The 20,497-nt window shown below is 43.7% G+C and overlaps 1 protein-coding gene across 5 annotated transcripts in view; it reads left to right on the forward strand.

The window, feature by feature from the left end:
* tbxas1 (thromboxane A synthase 1 (platelet)) overlaps positions 1–20,155 on the forward strand; it is a 283,372-nt gene extending 263,217 nt beyond the window's left edge. For all 5 annotated transcript variants that reach the window (XM_078220257.1, XM_078220256.1, XM_078220255.1 and 2 more), the window contains 2 exons: positions 15,868–16,030; positions 19,539–20,155. In XM_078220257.1, coding sequence (XP_078076383.1) covers positions 15,868–16,030; positions 19,539–19,619 — 244 coding nt within the window. In that variant the 3' untranslated portion in view covers positions 19,620–20,155. The remainder of the gene's footprint in view (positions 1–15,867; positions 16,031–19,538) is intronic.
* The last annotated feature ends 342 nt before the right edge of the window (positions 20,156–20,497 follow it).

The raw sequence follows: 20,497 nt of genomic DNA on the forward strand, positions 1-20,497 counted from the left end.
ACACAGTGTACTGGAAGATTTCTCACATCCCCCCAAATCGCTCCCACACCGCCCCACTCTCCCCCCCACCCCCCCCCCCCCACCCTGATGGCTGGCCCTGATTTCCCCCACTCCAACCAATCGATGCCCTGGCCAATCCCCAATGCAGAATATATCCCCCTGCCTCCTCATCATGGCCCTGCCCCCTTCAGGCTCCGTACCTTCCCCTGAGGCCCCATCCCCTTGGCACTGCCTGATGCCAGGCTGGCACTGCCAGGGTCCTAGGCTGGCACTGCCAGGATCTCAAGGGACACTGCCCAGCCTTGCCCCCGACCACCCGGGAGGGCTTCAATGGTCTCCGGTCCCATCGGTGAAGACATTGTGTCAGGTCCCCGATCTCCACCGGCAAGGAAGGCAAGTGAGCCCCGACAATTGCATTCCGGTCTCACTGATAATATTCAAATGATCTAATAATATCAAAAATTATCCCCTTCCCTGGTGTGAGGCTGATTACGCTGGCAGAATGCAGCTGAAAGCACCTCGTGAGGCAAGAAATCGAGTGCAAATCTGTTTTTTCGGCTCTCGACCAATCTTTCTGACTCGCCACGCCAATCGCATGACGAGCTGGTAAGATCGCCCCCGAAGAGTTTTGTTGAGTTGTCTTTGCTGTCAAATTCCTGCTGCTGTAGTTTCTAGAAGATTGAGCTGTCACAGCTGCTCCAGTTTAGGATCTCTTTGTCAATGGTGGCCTTTTCAGAGGGTGATGATGGTCAAGGTATGGGAAGTACCCAACATATTCCAAAGTCTCTCCTTCAACAAATGTGGAAGGTAGAATATTTGGCTGATCAGATGAGGTTTGATACATGAGTTTTGTTTTGGCAACATTCGGAGTTTTTGAATGCAGAATTGAAAAGATCAAGAGTGGCTTGCAAATAGGGTACAGAATGGACAAAACACTGCAGGTAGCTGCAAACTGTAGATCATGTAGCGTTTTCCATCAAGATGGTAGCTAATACTCCAAAGAGCAGTTAATCTTTGATGAGGTGAAAAGCCTAATAACCTTTTAAATTCCAATGGAGACAGGCCCAGCCTGTCCAACCTTTCCTCTTAAGATAAGCTGCCTATCCCAGGTATCAGCAAAGTAAACTTCTTTCTGAACTGCTTCTAACACATTTATATCCTTTCTTAACTAAGGAGACCAAAACTCTACACTGTACTCTTGATGCGGTCTCATCAATGTCCTGTATAACTGTGGCAAAACATCACTACTTTTATATTCCATTTCCCTTGCAATACACAACATTCCAATTGCCTTCCCAGTCACTTGCTGTACCTGCATAATAACATTTCCTGATTCATGTACCAGAACATCCAAATTCTTCTGTACCTCAGAGTTCTGCAATCTCACTCCTTTTAAATAATATGTTGTTTTTCTATTCTGCCTGCCAAAGTCGACATTCACATTTTCCAATGTAGGAAAATACTCTGCCTGCCAATTTTGTCTGCATTGAATTTGAGGATGAGACAAAGATAGGGGGAAAGTAAGTTGTGAAGAGGACATAAGGATCCTGCAAAGGGATACAGGTGGGTTAAGTGAGTGGGCAAAAATATAGCAGATGCGGTATAATGTGAGAAAATGTGAACTTGTCTACTTTGGCAGGAAGGACAGAAAAGCATCATTTTTACTGAAACATGTAAGATCCTGAGGGGACTTGAGAGGGTGGATGGTAAGAGGATCCCCTTGTAGGAGAGACTAGAATTAGGAGACTCAGTTTAAAAATAAGGATTCTCCCATTTAAGATGGAGATGAGAAGAAGGCTTTTCTTTCAGAGAGTTATGAATCTTCAGAACTATTTTCCACAATGAATTGTGGAAATGGGGTCATGAATATTTTTAAGGCAGTTAGATATATTCTTGACTAACAAGGGAGTCAAAAGTTATTGGGGGGTCTGTGGAATTTGTAGTTGAGGCCACAAGAAGATCAACCATGACCTCGTTGAAGTGCGGAGCAAGGGGGTCACATAACCTACTCCTGCTCCCAATTCGAATGTTCGTACGACCACTGTCAAATAGGTTGTAAATTGTATGGACGCTATCACACAGTCTTGCTTAATCCTGGTTCAAATTTTAAAGATACCTAAGACACTCAAGGTAGTTGCAGTCATAATCATGAAGTGAAATAAAATCCATTATGATATTTGAAGCACGTTTGAAGTCACCAGGGCTATCTTTAGACCAAAACCAAATGGACAAAATCCCTTCTTTCACTGGATGGCGTTTCACTTCTTATGGATGACAAGACTGGAAAGAACATTTTTAACAACTCCCCAATCGTGATTCCTCAGTGGCAATTTGACACTCTTCAAGCTTTCCCCTAGTATTGTGGTAAGATCCATGAGTGAGCCACTATCAATGGTAGGATCCATGGGTGAGCCACTATCAATGGTAGGATCCATGGGTGAGCCACTATCAATGGTAGGATCCATGGGTGAGCCACTATCAATGGTAGGATCCATGGGTGAGCCACTATCAATGGTAGGATCCATGGGTGAGCCACTATCAATGGGAGACCTGCAACAAACAATCACAACATTGAGAAATAAGAAACTCCATGAGTTTCATGGAATTCCAGCTGAGGTCTTCAAAGCTGATGGGTTTCTGCTGGCTCCATGCACTCATTCCACAGACTTAAGAGGAACAAGAACTCTCTCAATGGACTGAAAAAAATCAGGATATCCAAAAAACTCTGTCACAATCCTGCTCGCTGCATAGCTGGTGGCAAGGGCTGTGCCCTCATGATGGCAAGGTTGTGCAGCATGCAGATCACCACGTAACTTGCCATATGCTCTGTCAAGTACTACAGGCTCTGCCAAACAATCCAGGTAGCAGAAACATTGCTTAAGAATCCTAATGCTGTAGTATTTTGTGTGTGGCAGCATGTCTTTCATTGTATGCATGCCACTTACATATATGTGAATTGCACACCTCATGATTTATTCAGCTATGAAGAGTTCTCGATATTTTTCTTCCATTTGCCTGGAAACAAAGACCAGGGCCGGAATTTTCCAGCCTTGCATGCCCCACTACCGCTGTCAACGAGATCAGAGAATTTGGCGCTCAGACAAATCTCCATTCACAGCAGCGGGACTGGAGAATCCCAGCCACAGGCGAGGTTGGAGAATTCTGACCCAGGTCAGAAGTTCATCAGGAAACAGTGCGTCTCTTGGAGGATTTCCTCATCCACAAGAAGGCCACGGTTCAGGAGAATGCGTGTCAGGATTTTGGCTGCTATGGATTGCACACCAGAGCCATTAGCCATTGGATAACTCCTCTTGTCTACTAGTCACGCTCTGGTTTGTCGAATTGGCTGACTTATAGCTGTGAAATTCTATGAATGAAGGCACCATTAGCGCTGCTGGGATACCAGGTGGTGACCTGCATTGTTCACTGCCTTTGGTCATACAGCAGCTGGGAGCTGTGGGAGTGTACTGCCATCTGATTGTGGGATATATTAGAACTGATATGCACTGTGATATGGGTATTATCAATGACTCCCTAAACCATGTGGAAGCCTTCAGACCTCCTGAGGCCCAGATATCTGCTTCACCTGTTTCTTTCTGTCAAGAGAGAATGAAAGACAGTTGTTTCTCTTTGAATACAGAACCTTATTGACTTCCCTTATGCAACAGTGGACAGCAAACTGGGAGCATCAACTGCTCCAACCTGGAAGAAACTCAACACAAAATAGTTCATGGCCGGGGTCACTGGCATGGTAGTCCTTGCAGACCTCAGAGCGAAATGCAGACAGTTTATACATTATTCCTTGTTGAAGATCAGGTGGAAGAATTGCTCCACGAGTGCATCCTGCTGCAAGTCCATTTCTGCCACTTCTCCTCGCCCCTCTTTGAGGAGCCTGTTTGTCCTCCTCTGCACGGCCTCTGCTTATTCTGCCACTCTTGTATTGCAAGGGAGGTGCCGACTAGTGCAGGGCCAAGTCCTTCAGCACCTTTAACACTAGTCTTTTGGACTTTAGTAACTTAAATAATTCTGCAAAGCGCCAATCAATAAGCAACTAATCTGAAAGCTGATGAGTAATTTAAATAGGAGGTCCCTCCCTCTGCTAAATGCATATTCAGCTGTGTAAGACTATGAAATGTTAGGTGGAGCGTTAAATCCCAGAATGAGAGCCCACGCCATACCAGCATTTCTTGTTTATTGACATATTGTTAATTGAATACTCTGCATTCTTCAGCAAATTGGCATCTGATATGGCTGCCAGAAACACACTATATTTGTAGCCAAAAAGGCAGCTGTAGCGTAAAAAGCAGGTGTGAAGGAAGGAGTCAAAATCTTGTTTCTGACAGAGTAAAATGCTTTTGTACCAAGTTATTGTTGAAGGGACTCTAATTTTGTATGCCAAATCTCCATCTTGATAATCTTGCCATCCCAGAAAGAAAGGTAATTTCACATCACCTAGATTTCTTTGGTGGAAGAAACTGAGAATTACCTTATTTTCTATTGGTCTGGTGTTCACCCACTCAGTGGGGGTGTCACTTGAATGCTGAAACTTTATCTGGTACAAAGCAAAAGTACAAGCACCCAAGTTGTCCTCAATCTGTGCTGACACTCAGCATAGCTTGAACACTGCATTTGGAATGCATTACTGAAGTCAAATATCAAGCTTCGTGCCCTGATCACTATCCTCTGACCACTGTGAAAAAGAAAGTATTTTTGTGCATATGTGCACATGCATGTGTGAAGACCACATTGGATTAATCTGTGATCCACTCCACATTTGAATAGCTTGGTCACAACCATATAGGTTCACATCCAAGTAGTGCTCATTAGGAAGTACTGTAAAGCCACTGGTATCTACAGCACCAACCCTCAAAAAAATGTCCCAGATTCTTTAGAAGAGGAAGGGGAAAGATTGAAATGAAGTAGTGTAGAATTTGGTTAGCTTATTGTCGGCAAGTTAAAATGTATAAATGGGAAGGTTTCAATGTTGGAAAACAGTTTTGTTTGCTGCATTGAAGTATAAATGATTAAAGCCTCTGTCTTTGCACCTGTTTACGATAAAGAAGCAATATTAGAATAAACGGTTAAGAGAAACAAATGTTTTAGCTGCAGGAAAACAAACATGAATATCAATTGAGTAGTCTACAGGGAGTAATTGTATATCTTGCTTAACATTTATGCAGCAGTGTGGTCTCGTCATAAATTCTCATCTGCCCAACTCTTTTACAACATCTATTCTTCCACTTTTATCAGTCCTGTCATTCTTCAATATCTGTGTTTTCAAATTAAAAAAAACATTTTTGCCTTCACAGTGTTTAATTCTCTTACCATTGATGGATGCATTTATTAATTTGCACTGGGCATGGGGTCAAAAATGATCTAAAGATGGCAATGTTGGCCAGGAACAAATAGAATGAGCAATTCTGTTCCCTTTTTTTTAATCTGAGGAAAGCACGTTGGGCAAGATCTTGTCAGAGTGAGGCATCTCACAGTGTACCTCATTGCTTAGACTTCTTTCTATCAGTGTGAACAATTTTTTTCAGCTAATAACGGTGCAGTGAGTATATAGGGCATTAAGAACATAGAACATAGAACAGTACAGCACAGAACAGGCCCTTCGGCCCACGATGTTGTGCCGACCTTCATCTGAAACCAAGATCAAGCTATCCCACTCCCTACCATCCTGGTGTGCTCCATGTGCCTATCCAATAACCGCTTAAATGTTCCTAAAGTGTCTGACTCCACTATCACTGCAGGCAGTCCATTCCACACCCCAACCACTCTCTGCGTGAAGAACCTACCTCTGATATCCTTCCTATATCCCCCACCACGAACCCTATAGTTATGCCCCCTTGTAATAGCTCCATCCACCCGAGGACCTGAGTAACATGTGGGACCTTAAAGTGGACCTCCTTAACCAATGAAATTCAACTTTTATGGAAAGAAATAGCAGAATGATGGTGAAGGAAGGTGAATTAGATTCAAATCAGATACAGATTGAGGAGTAGGAGAGAGGGAGAGAAATATTGAATTAAGAGAAAGAAAAATATGTTATGGATGCAGAGAGAGCTGGTGGGATAACTTTCCCCCTTTTTTTCACCTCTGGGTTGTTTGCACCAAGATGTATTTTAGACCAAGTGTTTTAAACCTTTTGAGTGTTATGACTTTCAGTAATCGAGGCGAAGCAGGATCTTGGAGAAGTTGAAATCAGAAGAAAAGATAACATTTACTCACACAACTCCCTGAAAAGTAAATGCAATGAAACACATTCACTCACGCACACAGACACACACATACATAAGTAAAGAAGGATTCTGGAGACAAAGCATGTGTTTAGGTTATTAGCAGAAATACAAGAAGTAATCACATGTTCAAATTTAAATCCTTTAAGGTTCGTGCATTGCACTAGTTTTCTCTCTTGTGGTTCTTTGGATGCATGGAAGGTGGAAACCTCTGAGTTTTCAGACCAAGTTGTGGCCAAGTTTATCTCTGCAGGTGAAAATTAGTCTCTCACTGCTTGGGCCAACTAATCTTTTAGCCAAGGTTCTATTCATCTTGCACGAGCTATGTTCGCTCTTGTCCTGTTAGTTTTCAGACTCACTTGCTCGATTCTCCTGTAGAGTAATAAGCCCTGTTAAGTTTCATTGCTTCCTGTTGTACATATAATGGGGGAATGATTGATAACCCATAAACATACCAGCTATGATTCGCTCAAAGAAAGATTTCCTCATGACCCTTATAGATCTGGCAGTCATTGCCTATTAAATCTCTTCTGTTGGGCTGGTAAAGGTGGTCAATTGGAATTTTTAAGTAACCTCACAGAGATATATTGGCCTGACTTTTGTGCTCATTATGTGTGTGTGTTCAGTGGACCTGGAAACGACCGCAGTGTCAGCTTCTGCCCGTGAATAAAGGAACGACCCCATTTCACACTGGCTGACCAATTAATGGCTGGTCAGTATGGAACATGGCAGGACACTGATGCAGCACTGCCAGTGGGGGTGGGCTTGGGCATGTCATGGGTGCTGGTCAAATGGACCCGAGGAAGTTTGAAACAATCCCAGGCAGCTCCCTGAAAGCTGCCTGGAGTTGTGGAGGAGAAATATCTATGAAGGAGGTGATGTCCTTGTACTGAGTTAGAAGCTGAGCCTTGGCACTACAGCTGAAGGAGCGTTGAATCAGTGCCTGCATGGCATCCCTGCTTCCTCGTTCTCACCCTCTGCTTGGCCGGAATCCTCATCAGATGCATCTGTGGAGTCTTCCACTGAGTCGTGTGGAGCTACCTTGTTGTCCTCATCCTCGACTGAGTACCTCCCTCCCCCTTGCCAGTGCAGATTGTGCAGAGCGCAGCAAACCATGATGATAAGTGACATGCGCTCTGGAGGATATTGCAGGGATATCCCCTTAACAGTCCAGGCAGCAGAGCCTCATCTTCAGTAGTCCTTTCGTACTCTCAGCCACTGCTTTTGTGGAGGTATGACTCCGACTGTATATCTCATCCGCCTCTGCCCCAGGGTGCTGGAGTGGTGCCATGAATCATCTTTTCAATGGATACCCTTTGTGACCCAGCAACCAACTATACAGCCGAGCTGGAACCATGAACAGCCTTGGCACCTGGGAGCGTCACAGTATGAATACATCATGGGAGCTGCCGGAATACCTTGTACAGACTTACTGAATCTGGGTCCTGTGGCCACATACTATCTGGACGTTCATGAAGTGATAACACTTCCTATTCACAAAGGCACTTGGCTGACTCGTTGGCACCTCGATGGCCACATAGATGCAGTTGATAGCATCCTGAGTGCAGGGGAAGCCAGCAATCGCTGTGAAGTCTCTGGCTCACTCAGCCTGGCTGGCTCGGTCCTTCCAGTATTGGATGAATGTGAGGACCCGCCTGAACAAAGCATCAACTCTTAGCTTGATGTGGCTCTGGACAGCTGATTGGGACACTCTGACCCCTGGAAAGATACAGAAGCATAAAAATTGAGGGCAACTGTGACCTTCAGAGACATTGGCATTGGGTGCCACCCATACAGTTGGAGGCAATCTTTTGCCCTATCATGCGACATAGTGATGTTATGGTTTCCCTTGAGAGGCAGAGCTTCCTGCGGCACTGGATTTCGGTGATGTTGAGGTAGTTGGCTGCTGCCAACTCTCTGGCAGCTAGGTAGTGGTGTCTCCTGTGGGCCTAAGGGCTTCTTGCTCCTCCTGCTGGCCCTGCAAATTCTGTGCCTGTGCCTCTCCTCCCAAAGGTCTCTCCCTGTGATGCTGTCTGTGGACACCTGGCCTCCTCATCATCTGCCCCTCTCTTTCTCCTCAGAGGAAGTCCCTTCCAGCAGAGTGCACAATCCCTTTCTGCTGGAATACAGATGGCACTGCCCCATGCACTGAAGGCTGCAAGGGACAGAAATGCTCCAATAGAATAACCAGAACAAAAGAGTCCTCAGAACAAGGCTAACAAAGCAAATACCTCACAAGAAACCGGCAGGAAAGTTCTGAAATCTCAACAGTAATGTTGAGGCAAACTCCCCCTAATAACTCACACAGCCAATGCTTCTGCACACGTTTATTCTGCCCTTTGATGAGCAACGTGATAAAATGGAATGGCTGCCTGCCTGCATTGCCTTTGCGCCGACCTGAAAATTGCACAAAGTTAAATTCAAGTCACTTAGACTTTTAATCCCATAACTGGCTGCTTAATTGTCAATAAGAGTGGAGCCAACTCCCGCTGGTGCCCGCCAACCGCAGTATCACGCACGTTGACATCAGGACATGCGCCTGTTGCCTGCTTGCACAATTTCATGCACTTCCAGGTCGGGTGCGCACCATCCCAGTCAAAATTCTGGCCATTAGCTCTGTCTGTTCAGTAAACGAACAGAGGTCACTTGACTTTCTGGCAAACATTTTGAGAGGGCAGTATCCACATTTTAAAATTAATTTCGAGAAATCCATATCGCATAAAGTCTATGGCCGAGATCTTCCAATCCCACCAAAATTAGTGGCCATTTGTATTGCTTGCTGGCCACGCCATCGGGAACCTGCCATGGTGTCATCTTTGGTGGAACCAAAGATCCATCAGCGGGAAGGGCCGGAAAATCCCGGCCCATATCTTAAAAGTTAAGAATATGATATCTTCACTGCACACGACAAAAGAAAACTATTTTAAATGAGAGATTAATTGGCATTGCATTCGCAATTGTTGTGACGTTTAAAAAGTACTTCGGCTGTTAGGTTCCAGTCCTAACTTTCTGTGGCGCATTTATAATGGCCAATTAATATGCAAATCCTGTAGGTTCTTAAAAACAACAGTGAGCTAAGGGTGAGATGTAATTTGTGCAAAGCCAACAGCAAGCAGCATTAATTGACCAGAAAGTTCTCAAGATTTGCAATTCATGGCATAGCTCATCTTGATTGTCTGAACTTGCAGGCCTATTTGCATATTAATAAAGGAAGACAACATCAACATGCTGTTGTTTTTTAAAGCAAGATACAGCTTAATAAAATGTTATGCAAGATGAACCAGTTGGGGGTACAATGGGAGGGAGATGATGTCCAGCAGCAGAGGAGGAGACGCGAGACTTTAGTAGCACTGCAGGGACAGTTCTGGGTTAGCACTGTGCTGTTCGGGACCCGTCAGCAAAATGAAAGGCTCTCAAATTTGCTGGTACTGGTTTTTAACTTTCGCAAGAATTGGACATGGTGTTTTTTTATTTGTTTCCTTGTACCTTTGCCTGTCTGTCTACTCTGTCTCAGTCTGTGTCTCTTTCACAGCTGTCTCTAGTAGTATGCTTCCATTTTCTACCAAGAAAGCACAGGGATAGCAATCAATACCTTTTCGATTGCCTGAAAGGATTTCAGAATTCTACTCATGATTGTTCTTTACTAAGACAAAAAAGTCCATCATATTGGAAATGGATCTGTTATTCTCTCACACACAGCATTTTTTTATAAAACTGTTTTTAAATAGTTTTAGTATCATGCTGATGTAGATTATATGGATTTCAGCAAAGCCTTTGACAAGGTCCTACATGGGAGACTTATTAAGAAGGCAAATGCACATGAGATACAGGATAATTTGAAAAAGTGGATTCAAAATTGGCTCAGTTGTAGGAGACAGAGGGTGATGACAGACGGCTGCTTTACTAACTGGAAGCCAATGTCCAGTGATGTACCACAGGGATTTGTGCTGGGTCCGCTATTGGTCATCATTTATATAAACGATATAGATGACTATGTGGGGTTAAGATCAGTAAGTTTCTGGAGACACAAAGATTGGCCGGGTGGTTAACAGTGAGGCTGAGTGTCTTGGGCCACAAAGAGATATAGACGGAATCGTCAGATGGGCATAGAGTCATAGAGGTTTACAGCATGGAAACAGGCTCTTTGGCCCAACCTGTCCATGCCACCCTTTTTTTTTTACCACTAAGCTAGTTCCAATTGCCCATGTTTGGCCCTTATCTCACTATATCCGCCTTACCCACGTAACTGTCTAAATTCTTTTTGATGTGGAGATGCCGGCGTTGGACTGGGGTAAACACAGTAAGAAGTTTAACAACACCAGGTTAAAGTCCAACAGGTTTATTTGGTAGCAAAAGCCACACAAGCTTTCGAGGCTCTGAGCCCCTTCTTCAGGTGAGTGGGAATTCTGTTCACAAACAGAACTTATAAGACACAGACTCAATTTACATGAATAATGGTTGGAATGCGAATACTTACAACTAATCCAGTCTTTAAGAAACAAAACAATGGGAGTGGAGAGAGCATCAAGACAGGCTAAAAAGATGTGTATTGTCTCCAGACAAGACAGCCAGTGAAACTCTGCAGGTCCACGCAACTGTGGGAGTTACAAATAGTGTGACATAAATTCTGATTCTAGGATCGCATGATAAAGACTCAGGAGGAAAAAAGCAGAAATATTTATGTGAAATAGTGTGACATAAACCCAATATCCCGGTTGAGGCCGTCCTTGTGTGTGCGGAACCTGGCTATCAGTTTCTGCTCCGCGACTCTGCGCTGTCGTGTGTCGCGAAGGCCGCCTTGGAGAACGCTTACCCGAATATCAGAGGCCGAATGCCCGTGACCGCTGGAGTGCTCCCCAACAGGAAGAGAACAGTCTTGCCTGGTGATTGTCGAGCGGTGTTCATTCATCCGTTGTCGCAGCGTCTGCATAGTTTCCCCAATGTACCATGCCTCGGGACATCCTTTCTTGCAGCGTATCAGGTAGACAACGTTGGCCGAGTTGCAAGAGTATGTACCGTGTACCTGGTGGATGGTGTTCTCACGTGAGATGATGGCATCTGTGTCGATGATCCGGCACGTCTTGCAGAGGTTGCTGTGGCAGGGTTGTGTGGTGTCTTGGTCACTGTTCTCCTGAAGGCTGGGTAGTTTGCTGCGGACAATGGTCTGTTTGAGGTTGTGCGGTTGTTTGAAGGCAAGAAGTGGGGGTGTGGGGATGGCCTTGGCGAGATGTTCGTCTTCATCAATGACATGTTGAAGGCTCCGGAGGAGATGCCGTAGCTTCTCCGCTCCGGGGAAGTACTGGACAACGAAGGGTACTCTGTCCACTGTGTCCCGTGTTTGTCTTCTGAGGAGGTCGGTGCGGTTTTTCGCTGTGGCGCGTTGGAACTGTTGATCAATGAGTCTAGCGCCATATCCTGTTCTTATGAGGGCATCTTTCAGCGTCTGGAGGTGTCTGTTGCGATCCTCCTCATCCGAGCAGATCCTGTGTATACGGAGGGCTTGTCCGTATACTCAAACCGACTCAAACCGAGGCATGGTACATTGGGGAAACTATGCAGACGCTGCGACAACGGATGAATGAACACCGCTCGACAATCACCAGGCAAGACTGTTCTCTTCCTGTTGGGGAGCACTTCAGCGGTCACGGGCATTCGGCCTCTGATATTCGGGTAAGCGTTCTCCAAGGCGGCCTTCGCGACACACGACAGCGCAGAGTCGCGGAGCAGAAACTGATAGCCAGGTTCCGCACACACAAGGACGGCCTCAACCGGGATATTGGGTTTATGTCACACTATTTCACATAAATATTTCTGCTTTTTTCCTCCTGAGTCTTTATCATGCGATCCTAGAATCAGAATTTATGTCACACTATTTGTAACTCCCACAGTTGCGTGGACCTGCAGAGTTTCACTGGCTGTCTTGTCTGGAGACAATACACATCTTTTTAGCCTGTCTTGATGCTCTCTCCACTCCCATTGTTTTGTTTCTTAAAGACTGGATTAGTTGTAAGTATTCGCATTCCAACCATTATTCATGTAAATTGAGTCTGTGTCTTATAAGTTCTGTTTGTGAACAGAATTCCCACTCACCTGAAGAAGGGGCTCAGAGCCTCGAAAGCTTGTGTGGCTTTTGCTACCAAATAAACCTGTTGGACTTTAACCTGGTGTTGTTAAACTTCTTACTAAATTCTTTTTAAGAGACAAAATTGTACCCACCTCTACTACTACCTGTGGCAGCTCATTCCAGACGCTCACCATCCTCTGTGTGAAAAAGTTGCCCCTCTGGACCCTTTTGTATCTCTCCCCTCTCACCTTAAACCTATTCCCTCTAGTTTTAGACTTCCCTACCTTTGGGAAAAGATGATGACTATCTAGCTGATCTGTGCCCCTCATTATTTTATAGACCTCTATAAGATCACCCCTAAGCCTCCTACGCTCCAGAGAAAAAAGTCCCAGTCTATCCAGCCTCTCCTTATAACTCAAACCATCAAGTCCTGGTAGCATCCCAGTAAATCTTTTTTGCACTCTTTCTAGTTTAATAATATCATTTCTTAATAGGGTGACCAGAACTGTACCCAGTATTCCAATTGTGGCCTTACCAAAATCTTGTACAACTTCAACAAGACGTCCCAAATACTGTATTCAATGTTCTGACCAATGAAACCAAGCATGCCGAATGCCTTCTTCACCACCCTGTTCACCTGTGACTCCACTTTCAAGGAGCTATGAACCTGTACCCCTAGATCTCTTTGTTCTATAACTCTCCCCAACGCCCCACAATTAACTGAGCAAGTCCTGCCCTGATTCGATCTACCAAAATGCATCATCTTGCATTTATCTAAATTAAACTCCATCTGCCATTCATCAGCCCACTGGCCTAATTGATCAAGATCCCCTGGCAATCCAAGATAACCTTCTTCACTGTCCACTATGCCACCAGTCTTGGTGTCATCTGCAAACTTACTAACCATGTCTCCTAAATTCTCATCCAAATCATTAATATAAATGACAAACAACTGTGGACCCAGCACTGATTCCTGAGGCACACCACTGGTCACAGGCCTCCAGTTTGAAAAACACCCTCTACAACTACCCTCTGTCTTCTACCATCAAGCCAATTTTGCATCCAATTGGCTACTTCACCCTGGATTCCATGAGATTTAACTTATGCAATAACTAACCATAGGTACCTTTTAAAAGGCCTTGCTAAAGTCCATGTAGACAATGTTGACTGCACTGCCCTCATCTACCTTCTTGGTTACCCCTTCAAAAAAGCTCAATCAAATACGTGAGACATGATTTTCCACTCACAAAGCCATGCTGACTGTCCCTAATCAATCCTTGCCTCTCTAAATGCCTGTAGATCCTGTCTCTCAGAATATCTAACAACTTACCCACTATAGATTTTAGGTTCACCGACCTGTGGCTCCCAGGCTTTTCCTTGCAGCCCTTCTTAAACAAATGGCACAATATTTGCCACCCTCCAATCTTCAGGCACCTCACCTGTGGCTGTCGATGATTCAAATATCTCTGCTATGGGACCTGCAATTTCCTCCTTAGCCTCCCACAACGTCCCGGGATACAGTTAAACTTCACCTCATTCTGTGCCTTGAGAAAAATCCTAGAAACCTTATATCGTATTGTGCTTCATTCTCCGCCTTCTCCCACTTTAAGCTATCCTGCTGCTTGGTATTAATTGCCATCTGATGAACCAATAGGTACCCAATCACTTCAAGGACATCCTCCAAAAGGTGAAGTGGGAGCATGCACATTGTAACCTTCTTTGCACCCCTTTGGTGGTCTGAATTTACTTAATCTGTTAGCACTTTTCCTAAAACTCAGGGTGTGGTACATGCAGACTATTACAGAAGAAAATAGACTGAGAAGACCCACTATCTTTCTTGAAATGCCTTCCTTGTACCTCACACTTTCTTCTCTTTCAGTATCTGCTGTGGCCCAGTGGGCAGTGCCCTTGCTTCTGAGTCAAGTGGCTGTGGGTTCAAGTCCAACTTGAGACTTGAGCACATAATCCAGGTATTATTTTAATTGTGAGAGATATTCAGGTACAATCATGGAGAATTATCAAATCAGTGTCTGAAGTGAATTGCTTATACTTACTCTTTTAAACTAACTTGAACTGGAGCTTAAACATGTCATCAGAAACACACATTTTGTTGCAAGAGGTCATGCTCCTGTTTACCTTTACTCTTAGTTCTTGACTTTAGGATTTTTATAAAGAACAAACTTACATGGATACTGGGTTTTAGGCTCAACCACAAACGTATTTATTAAACAAAACACTCCTAATGTCCTAATACAAGAGTGCTAAACGAGTATAATGATGCTGTACAACGCTTGAAAACCTGACTTATTAATAAAAGCCTCCACTAAAAAACCACAGGCAAAGCCCCCACATTTCTGCCCAAAACCTTAGTCCAATTCAAACCCCCCCTCAAGAGATTTAAGGGTGTGGCTACCCTTAACCCAGGCTTGTCCAACCTTTGTGCTCTGAGAGCCACATTTGCATATTTTTCTCATTCAATTGAATAGATTTCAGAAAGACAAGTTTTGGCACAACAATAATAACAATTTCAAAAAAAGGTGGTGATTTCAGGAAAGGAACGATTGCTGATCAAAAGTACAGCAATGTCAGATCAATAAATGGTTACATTAAAAAAGAACAAATAATAGAAATGACCAGTGCGTGAAGGTCAGTGTATGTGGGTGGATGAGAGTCAGTGGCTACATGTGTCTGTGTTGGCATATGTTAGTGAGTGAGTGACAAACCTGAAACTGAGTGTAAGGCAGACTCACACTCACCCTGACAACTCACTCAGTGTCTTGCACTCACCCCTCTCTCTCATTCAGTCTCTCAAACTCACCCCACTCAGACTCATGCACTCACCCCTCTAACTCACTCAGTCTCTTGCACTCACCTCACATACTCACTCAGTCTCTTGACCTCAGCCCCCCCCTCATTCGTTCAGTCTCTTGAACTTATCCCTTTCACTCAGCCTCTGGCACTTGCATACAGTTGCCTAGTCTTTCACACTCGACCTCCCCACCCTCCTGCCAATTCGTTCAGTCCCTCACAGTCACCCCACACACCCAGTCTCGCACATTCACCCCCATACACTCACTCAGTCAGTCTCTCGCAATCCCATTGACACACTCACTCACCCCACCCCCACCACTCACTGTCACTAGCCCCCCACTAGCACTCAGTCACTCACCTTTCTCTCCTAGGGCCTGTCTGCACTATGCTCTCCTTGGGCCTGTGGAGGCCAGGCATTGTCCAAGGGTTCGAAGTCCTCCAGTCTGCTCTCCCCAACCCCGCCCACTGCCCACTCACCTGTTTGCAGTATTTATGTCCATGAAACGTTATATTTAATAAATGTCTTGTTGGATGGGATTCCGATCCTATAAGAGGAATTTCTGTTGCTACATTCACTCAGCTACTCTGAGGTGCCTGAGCCAACGAACCTTGAGGAGCCAAGATTAGTTCTCATTAACTGAAGTCTAAACTCAAAGTAGTGCGCTGTTCAGTATATTCATCCCAGTTATACATCACGCCCCCTTCCTATACCAATTAAATTCATGTCATCATCTCTTTGATATGTTTTGTCAGATTCACTCCAGAGATGAAAGCAGAGCGCCATCCTTTTGTGTATCTGCCCTTTGGCGCTGGACCCAGAAGCTGTATTGGGATGAGATTGGCACTGTTGGAAGCCAAGATTGGACTAGTGCGGGTTCTGTCAAAGTACAGTTTCCAGACCTGCACTGAAACACAGGTATGTAACATTTATACAGACTCAAAACATTAACTCCGTTTCTCTCTCCCCAGATGCTGCCAGACCTGCTGAGTTTTTCCAGCATTTTCTGTTTTAATATTATATAGCATTTAGCTCTGTCCTGATACACAACTTGGCTTTGTTAATTCAATATTACAGAGATAGATCCTCGAGTTCTAGAGGCAGATTCTTTAGTCACAGATTTATTAGAGGAAATCATGTCGTACAGACAGTACATGGTATGAAAATTAAGATCTAATATCAGGATGTAGGGATTGTATGGTTTCAGAGCTTGGACACTGACCTTTCATAAGAACATAAGAACTAGGAGCAAGAGTAGGCCATCTGGTCCCTCGAGCCTGCTCTGCCATTCAATAAGATCATGGCTGATCTTTTCGTGGACTCAGCCCCACTTATCCGTCCGCTCACCATAACCCTTAATTCTTTTACTGTTCAAAAATGTATCTATCTTTGCCTTAAAAACATTCAATGAGATAGCCTCAACTGCTTCACTGGGCAGGGAATTCCACAGATTCACAACCCTTTGAGAGATGAAGTTCCTCCTCAACTCAGTCCTAAATCTGCTCCCCCTTTTTTAAGGCCATGCCGATAGTTCTAGTTTCACCTGCCAGTGGAAACAACTTCCCTGCTTCGAGCTTATCTATTCCCTTCATAATCTTATATATTTCTATAAGATCTCTCCTCATTCTTCTGAATTCCAATGAGTATAGCCCCAGTCTACTCATTCTCTCCTCATAGGCCAACCTTCTCAACTCCGGAATCAACCTAGTGAATCTCCTCTGCACCTACTCCAGTGCCAGTATATCCTTTCTCAAGTAAGGAGACCAAAACTGTACATAGTGCTCCAGGTGTGGCTTCACCAACACCTTATACAGCTGCAACATAACCTCTCTATTTTTAAACTCCATCCCTCTAGCAATGAAGGACAAAATTCCATTTGCCTTCTTAATTACCTGCTGCACCTGCAAACCAACGTTTTGTGATTCATGCACAAGGACACCCAGGTCCCTCTGCACAGCAGCATTCTTTGGCTGCAGTGGGTAGACACTGGCCTTTGACAGGATGCAAGGTTTTAAATCAGACTTTTTAACTAAGTGTTGGGGATTATACACATTCCATTTAATGAGTTAGACACTGGCCTTTCACTAGTGCAGTGGTAAGACCCTGGCTCACTGACTGCAGTGACTTAAACAGTGGCCTTGACATTGGACTTTCACTGGGTTAGACTGTGCACTTTTACTAGGTTATGGAAGGTTAATAATTTGTCACCTCTATCAGAGTAACCATAGAACAGTTGGGCACATTGTTGAGATGGGGTTAAAGTAGAGGGAATTGTACTCTGCATCTAACTGTGCTGTACCTAACCTACGTATGGTTGATGCTGAGGCAGAGTGCCTGAAATGGATGTCAGCATCAATATCCCTCATTTTATCAAGTACAGAAAAGAGCACTTAAAAAGAGAACATGGAGACTGATGATTGAATTAAAATCACAGATAAATTCCTTCTATTCAATATTTGCAGTAACAGCAAGGTGTAAGAAATCTTAAATCTTCAGCTTGGAATAAATTATTAATGATAGCTTCATCTCTCTAAGAAAAAAACTTACTTCAAATTGCTTGCCTACCATAAAATATTAACAGCTTAATCTTTTTCGGTGTATTGTGTTAGGCCGGCCAGCAACTGCAAGAGTCTCAAATCTCACAATATTCTGGGAGATGTCACAGTGTGAAATTGCTTTCCAGGTTCTTCCACATATTAAAGGTGTGGAGTTAGGAGGGAGGGTGGCTTCCTGATGTGTACACCATTACTATTAAGGCCAAGACTATTTTAAAATGTTTCCTAAGGATGTATGGATGTGAATTATTCATAATCAACATGCTGTGCAGCTCTGCAGCAATTGCATCTTTGTTTTCAAGGGAATACATGTCTTTTCAATTGGTACTCAGCTTGAAGTTATGAAGAACAACCTTAAATTTGGCAAGGGCAATCCTCCTCTCTGCACCCATCTTTTACTCTCTTTCAGTTTCAAGTGGAGGGCAGCGAAACAACAAGGTGCTAGGGTTACCTGACAAAGACAAGTGTGAGGTTGCTATTCTCATGACCTCACTCATCAGGCTCCTGCCAGTTCCAACAGGTTGGCTTGAACCCAAGCCTACCAACCTGGCGACACTGTAGGCTAAAGGATAGAGTTAAATTCCAAGTGGCCCAAAAAGAGCTGAGTACCCTTGGTCAGAAATAATGAAGTGGATAAAGAAGAGTCTTGAACCAAGGGAAATAGATGGATTAAGCGATTGGGCAAAAATTTGACAGATGGCGTGTAATACGGAAAAAATGTGAATTTGTCCATTTTGGCAGGAAGAATAGAGAAACATCCTATTGTTTAAATAAGAAGAGATCGTAGAAATCTGAGGTGCAGAGGAATCTCACAGAGGGTACAGAGTATTTTTGAATCCTAGTACGAGTCACAGAAAGTTAGTGTTTGGCTGATTAGGCAGGCAAATTGAATGGTGCTGTTAAATGCAAGTGGAATGGAATATAAAAGTAAGGATGGTTAGCAACAGTTGTATGTGCCTTTGGTGAGACCACATCTGGATACTGTATGCAGTTTTGGTCTCCTTAATTAAGGGAAGATGTAAATGCATTAGAAGCTGTCCAGAGAAGGTTCACTTGATTGATGGGGGAGTTATCTTATGAGGAAAGGTTGGACAGGCTGGACTTGTATCCATTGGAGTTCAGAAAAATTGAGAGGTGATCTTATTGAAAGTCTGCAATTCTCTTCCCCAGCTTGTAGTGAGGGGAGTGGGGGCTCATTGAATATTTTTAAGGCAGAGGTAGATAGATACTTGACCAATGAGAGAATCATAGAAACATTGGAACAGGAGTAGGCCATTTAGCCCATTGAGTTTGTTCTGTCATTTAATGAGATCATGGCTGATCTGTGGCCTATCCCCATATACTTGCCTTTGGCACATATCCCTTAATACCTTTTACTTAACAAAAAATATCTATCTCAGATTTAAAAATAGCAGGGGTAAGCAAAATGTGGTGTTGAGGCCATAATCAAATCAGCCATGATTTTGTTGAATGGTGGAGCAGGCATAAGGGGCTGCATGGTCTACTCCTGCTCCCAATTTGTATGTTTGTACATACGTGAATTACATTTTACATGTGTTACGTGAACCTCGAGCACAATCCTTCTACCAAAGGAACTAGGGGAGGAATGAGAATCTTTTTATTATAGCAATTTCTTCTGATCTGGACATATACTTGAAAAGGCAAAGATTTACAGGGCTGTGGGGAAAGAGTAGGAAAGAGCAAGCAGCGGCACAGTAGGTTGACTAGCCTCTTTTTGTATGTTTCTATGTTTATTACTTATAATCTGTCTAATTTTGTGGGTTTCACGTAGCCCTGGGTGGAGCTGGACTCCCTCTCCCTGTCCCCTGGTGCTCAGCCTATGCTCAGTGTTCACTTGCTCTTCTTTTCAGATTCCGGTGCAGATAACATCGTCAGGCACTCTTGGACCGAAAGAGGGGGTGATCCTCAAAATTGTACCCAGGGAGAGTTAAACTCATGGGTATAGCCAATTGTCTCAACAGCCTTAGGAAATCGGTGAATCTGACTGATGATCAGGACTTCTTGATTAAGCGATGTGGGTAGATTTTAATGGAGGTTCTGGACTTTGGTGTAATTGGGAAATGTAAGTGCTCCTAATAATGAAGTGGTAATTTGCTTAATCCTCAATTAGCATGGTTTGAATTGATTTAGGTTAGATTCAGAAAGTAATTAAAGATTAATGCAGAAAAAAAACAAGCACCAGTAGACTGGAAAAAATGTTACAACATATAAAATATAATAATGGGTGTGCAATCTGATTATCTAACATTAAAATAAATCCCCTATCTTTGTATCCCACCTTATGTCATTTCCATAGTGTCTTTCACAATCTCAGGATGTCCCAAAGCACTTTAGTGTCAATAAAGTGTTTTTATGGTGGAATCACATGGTTGTAATGTGGGAAAAACAGCAACTAATTTGTGCATAGCAAGGTTCCACAAACAGTAGTGTAGCAAGTTGCTGCATAAATAAAAATTTCATCATCTCACCACTGGTTCTTTTGCCTATTATCATAAACAATTTCTACACATAGAATTGAAGTTCAGACACTTCACATTTCGCTCCAAGATTGATGGAATTATCCAGATATTTGCTGACTTGTTCTCTTAGTAGCTCCACACAAATGCATTTGCCTTGTCATCTTTAGTTTTATTTTGCCTGTGTTGGACTAAAGCACCCTCGAGCACTCTTCAAATTGAATGTCAGATTAAATATGTGCAACAGCCAGCTTTCTTTTTTTAAAATAACTTTCTATTCTCAACCACTGTTATGAAGGGAAACCGCATCCAAATCAAAAGCTTTTAAAACGAGGGTTGAAGTCCCAAAACAG

The sequence above is a fragment of the Mustelus asterias genome, chromosome 9 (genome assembly GCF_964213995.1).
Source record: "Mustelus asterias chromosome 9, sMusAst1.hap1.1, whole genome shotgun sequence".
Lineage (NCBI taxonomy): Eukaryota > Metazoa > Chordata > Chondrichthyes > Carcharhiniformes > Triakidae > Mustelus > Mustelus asterias.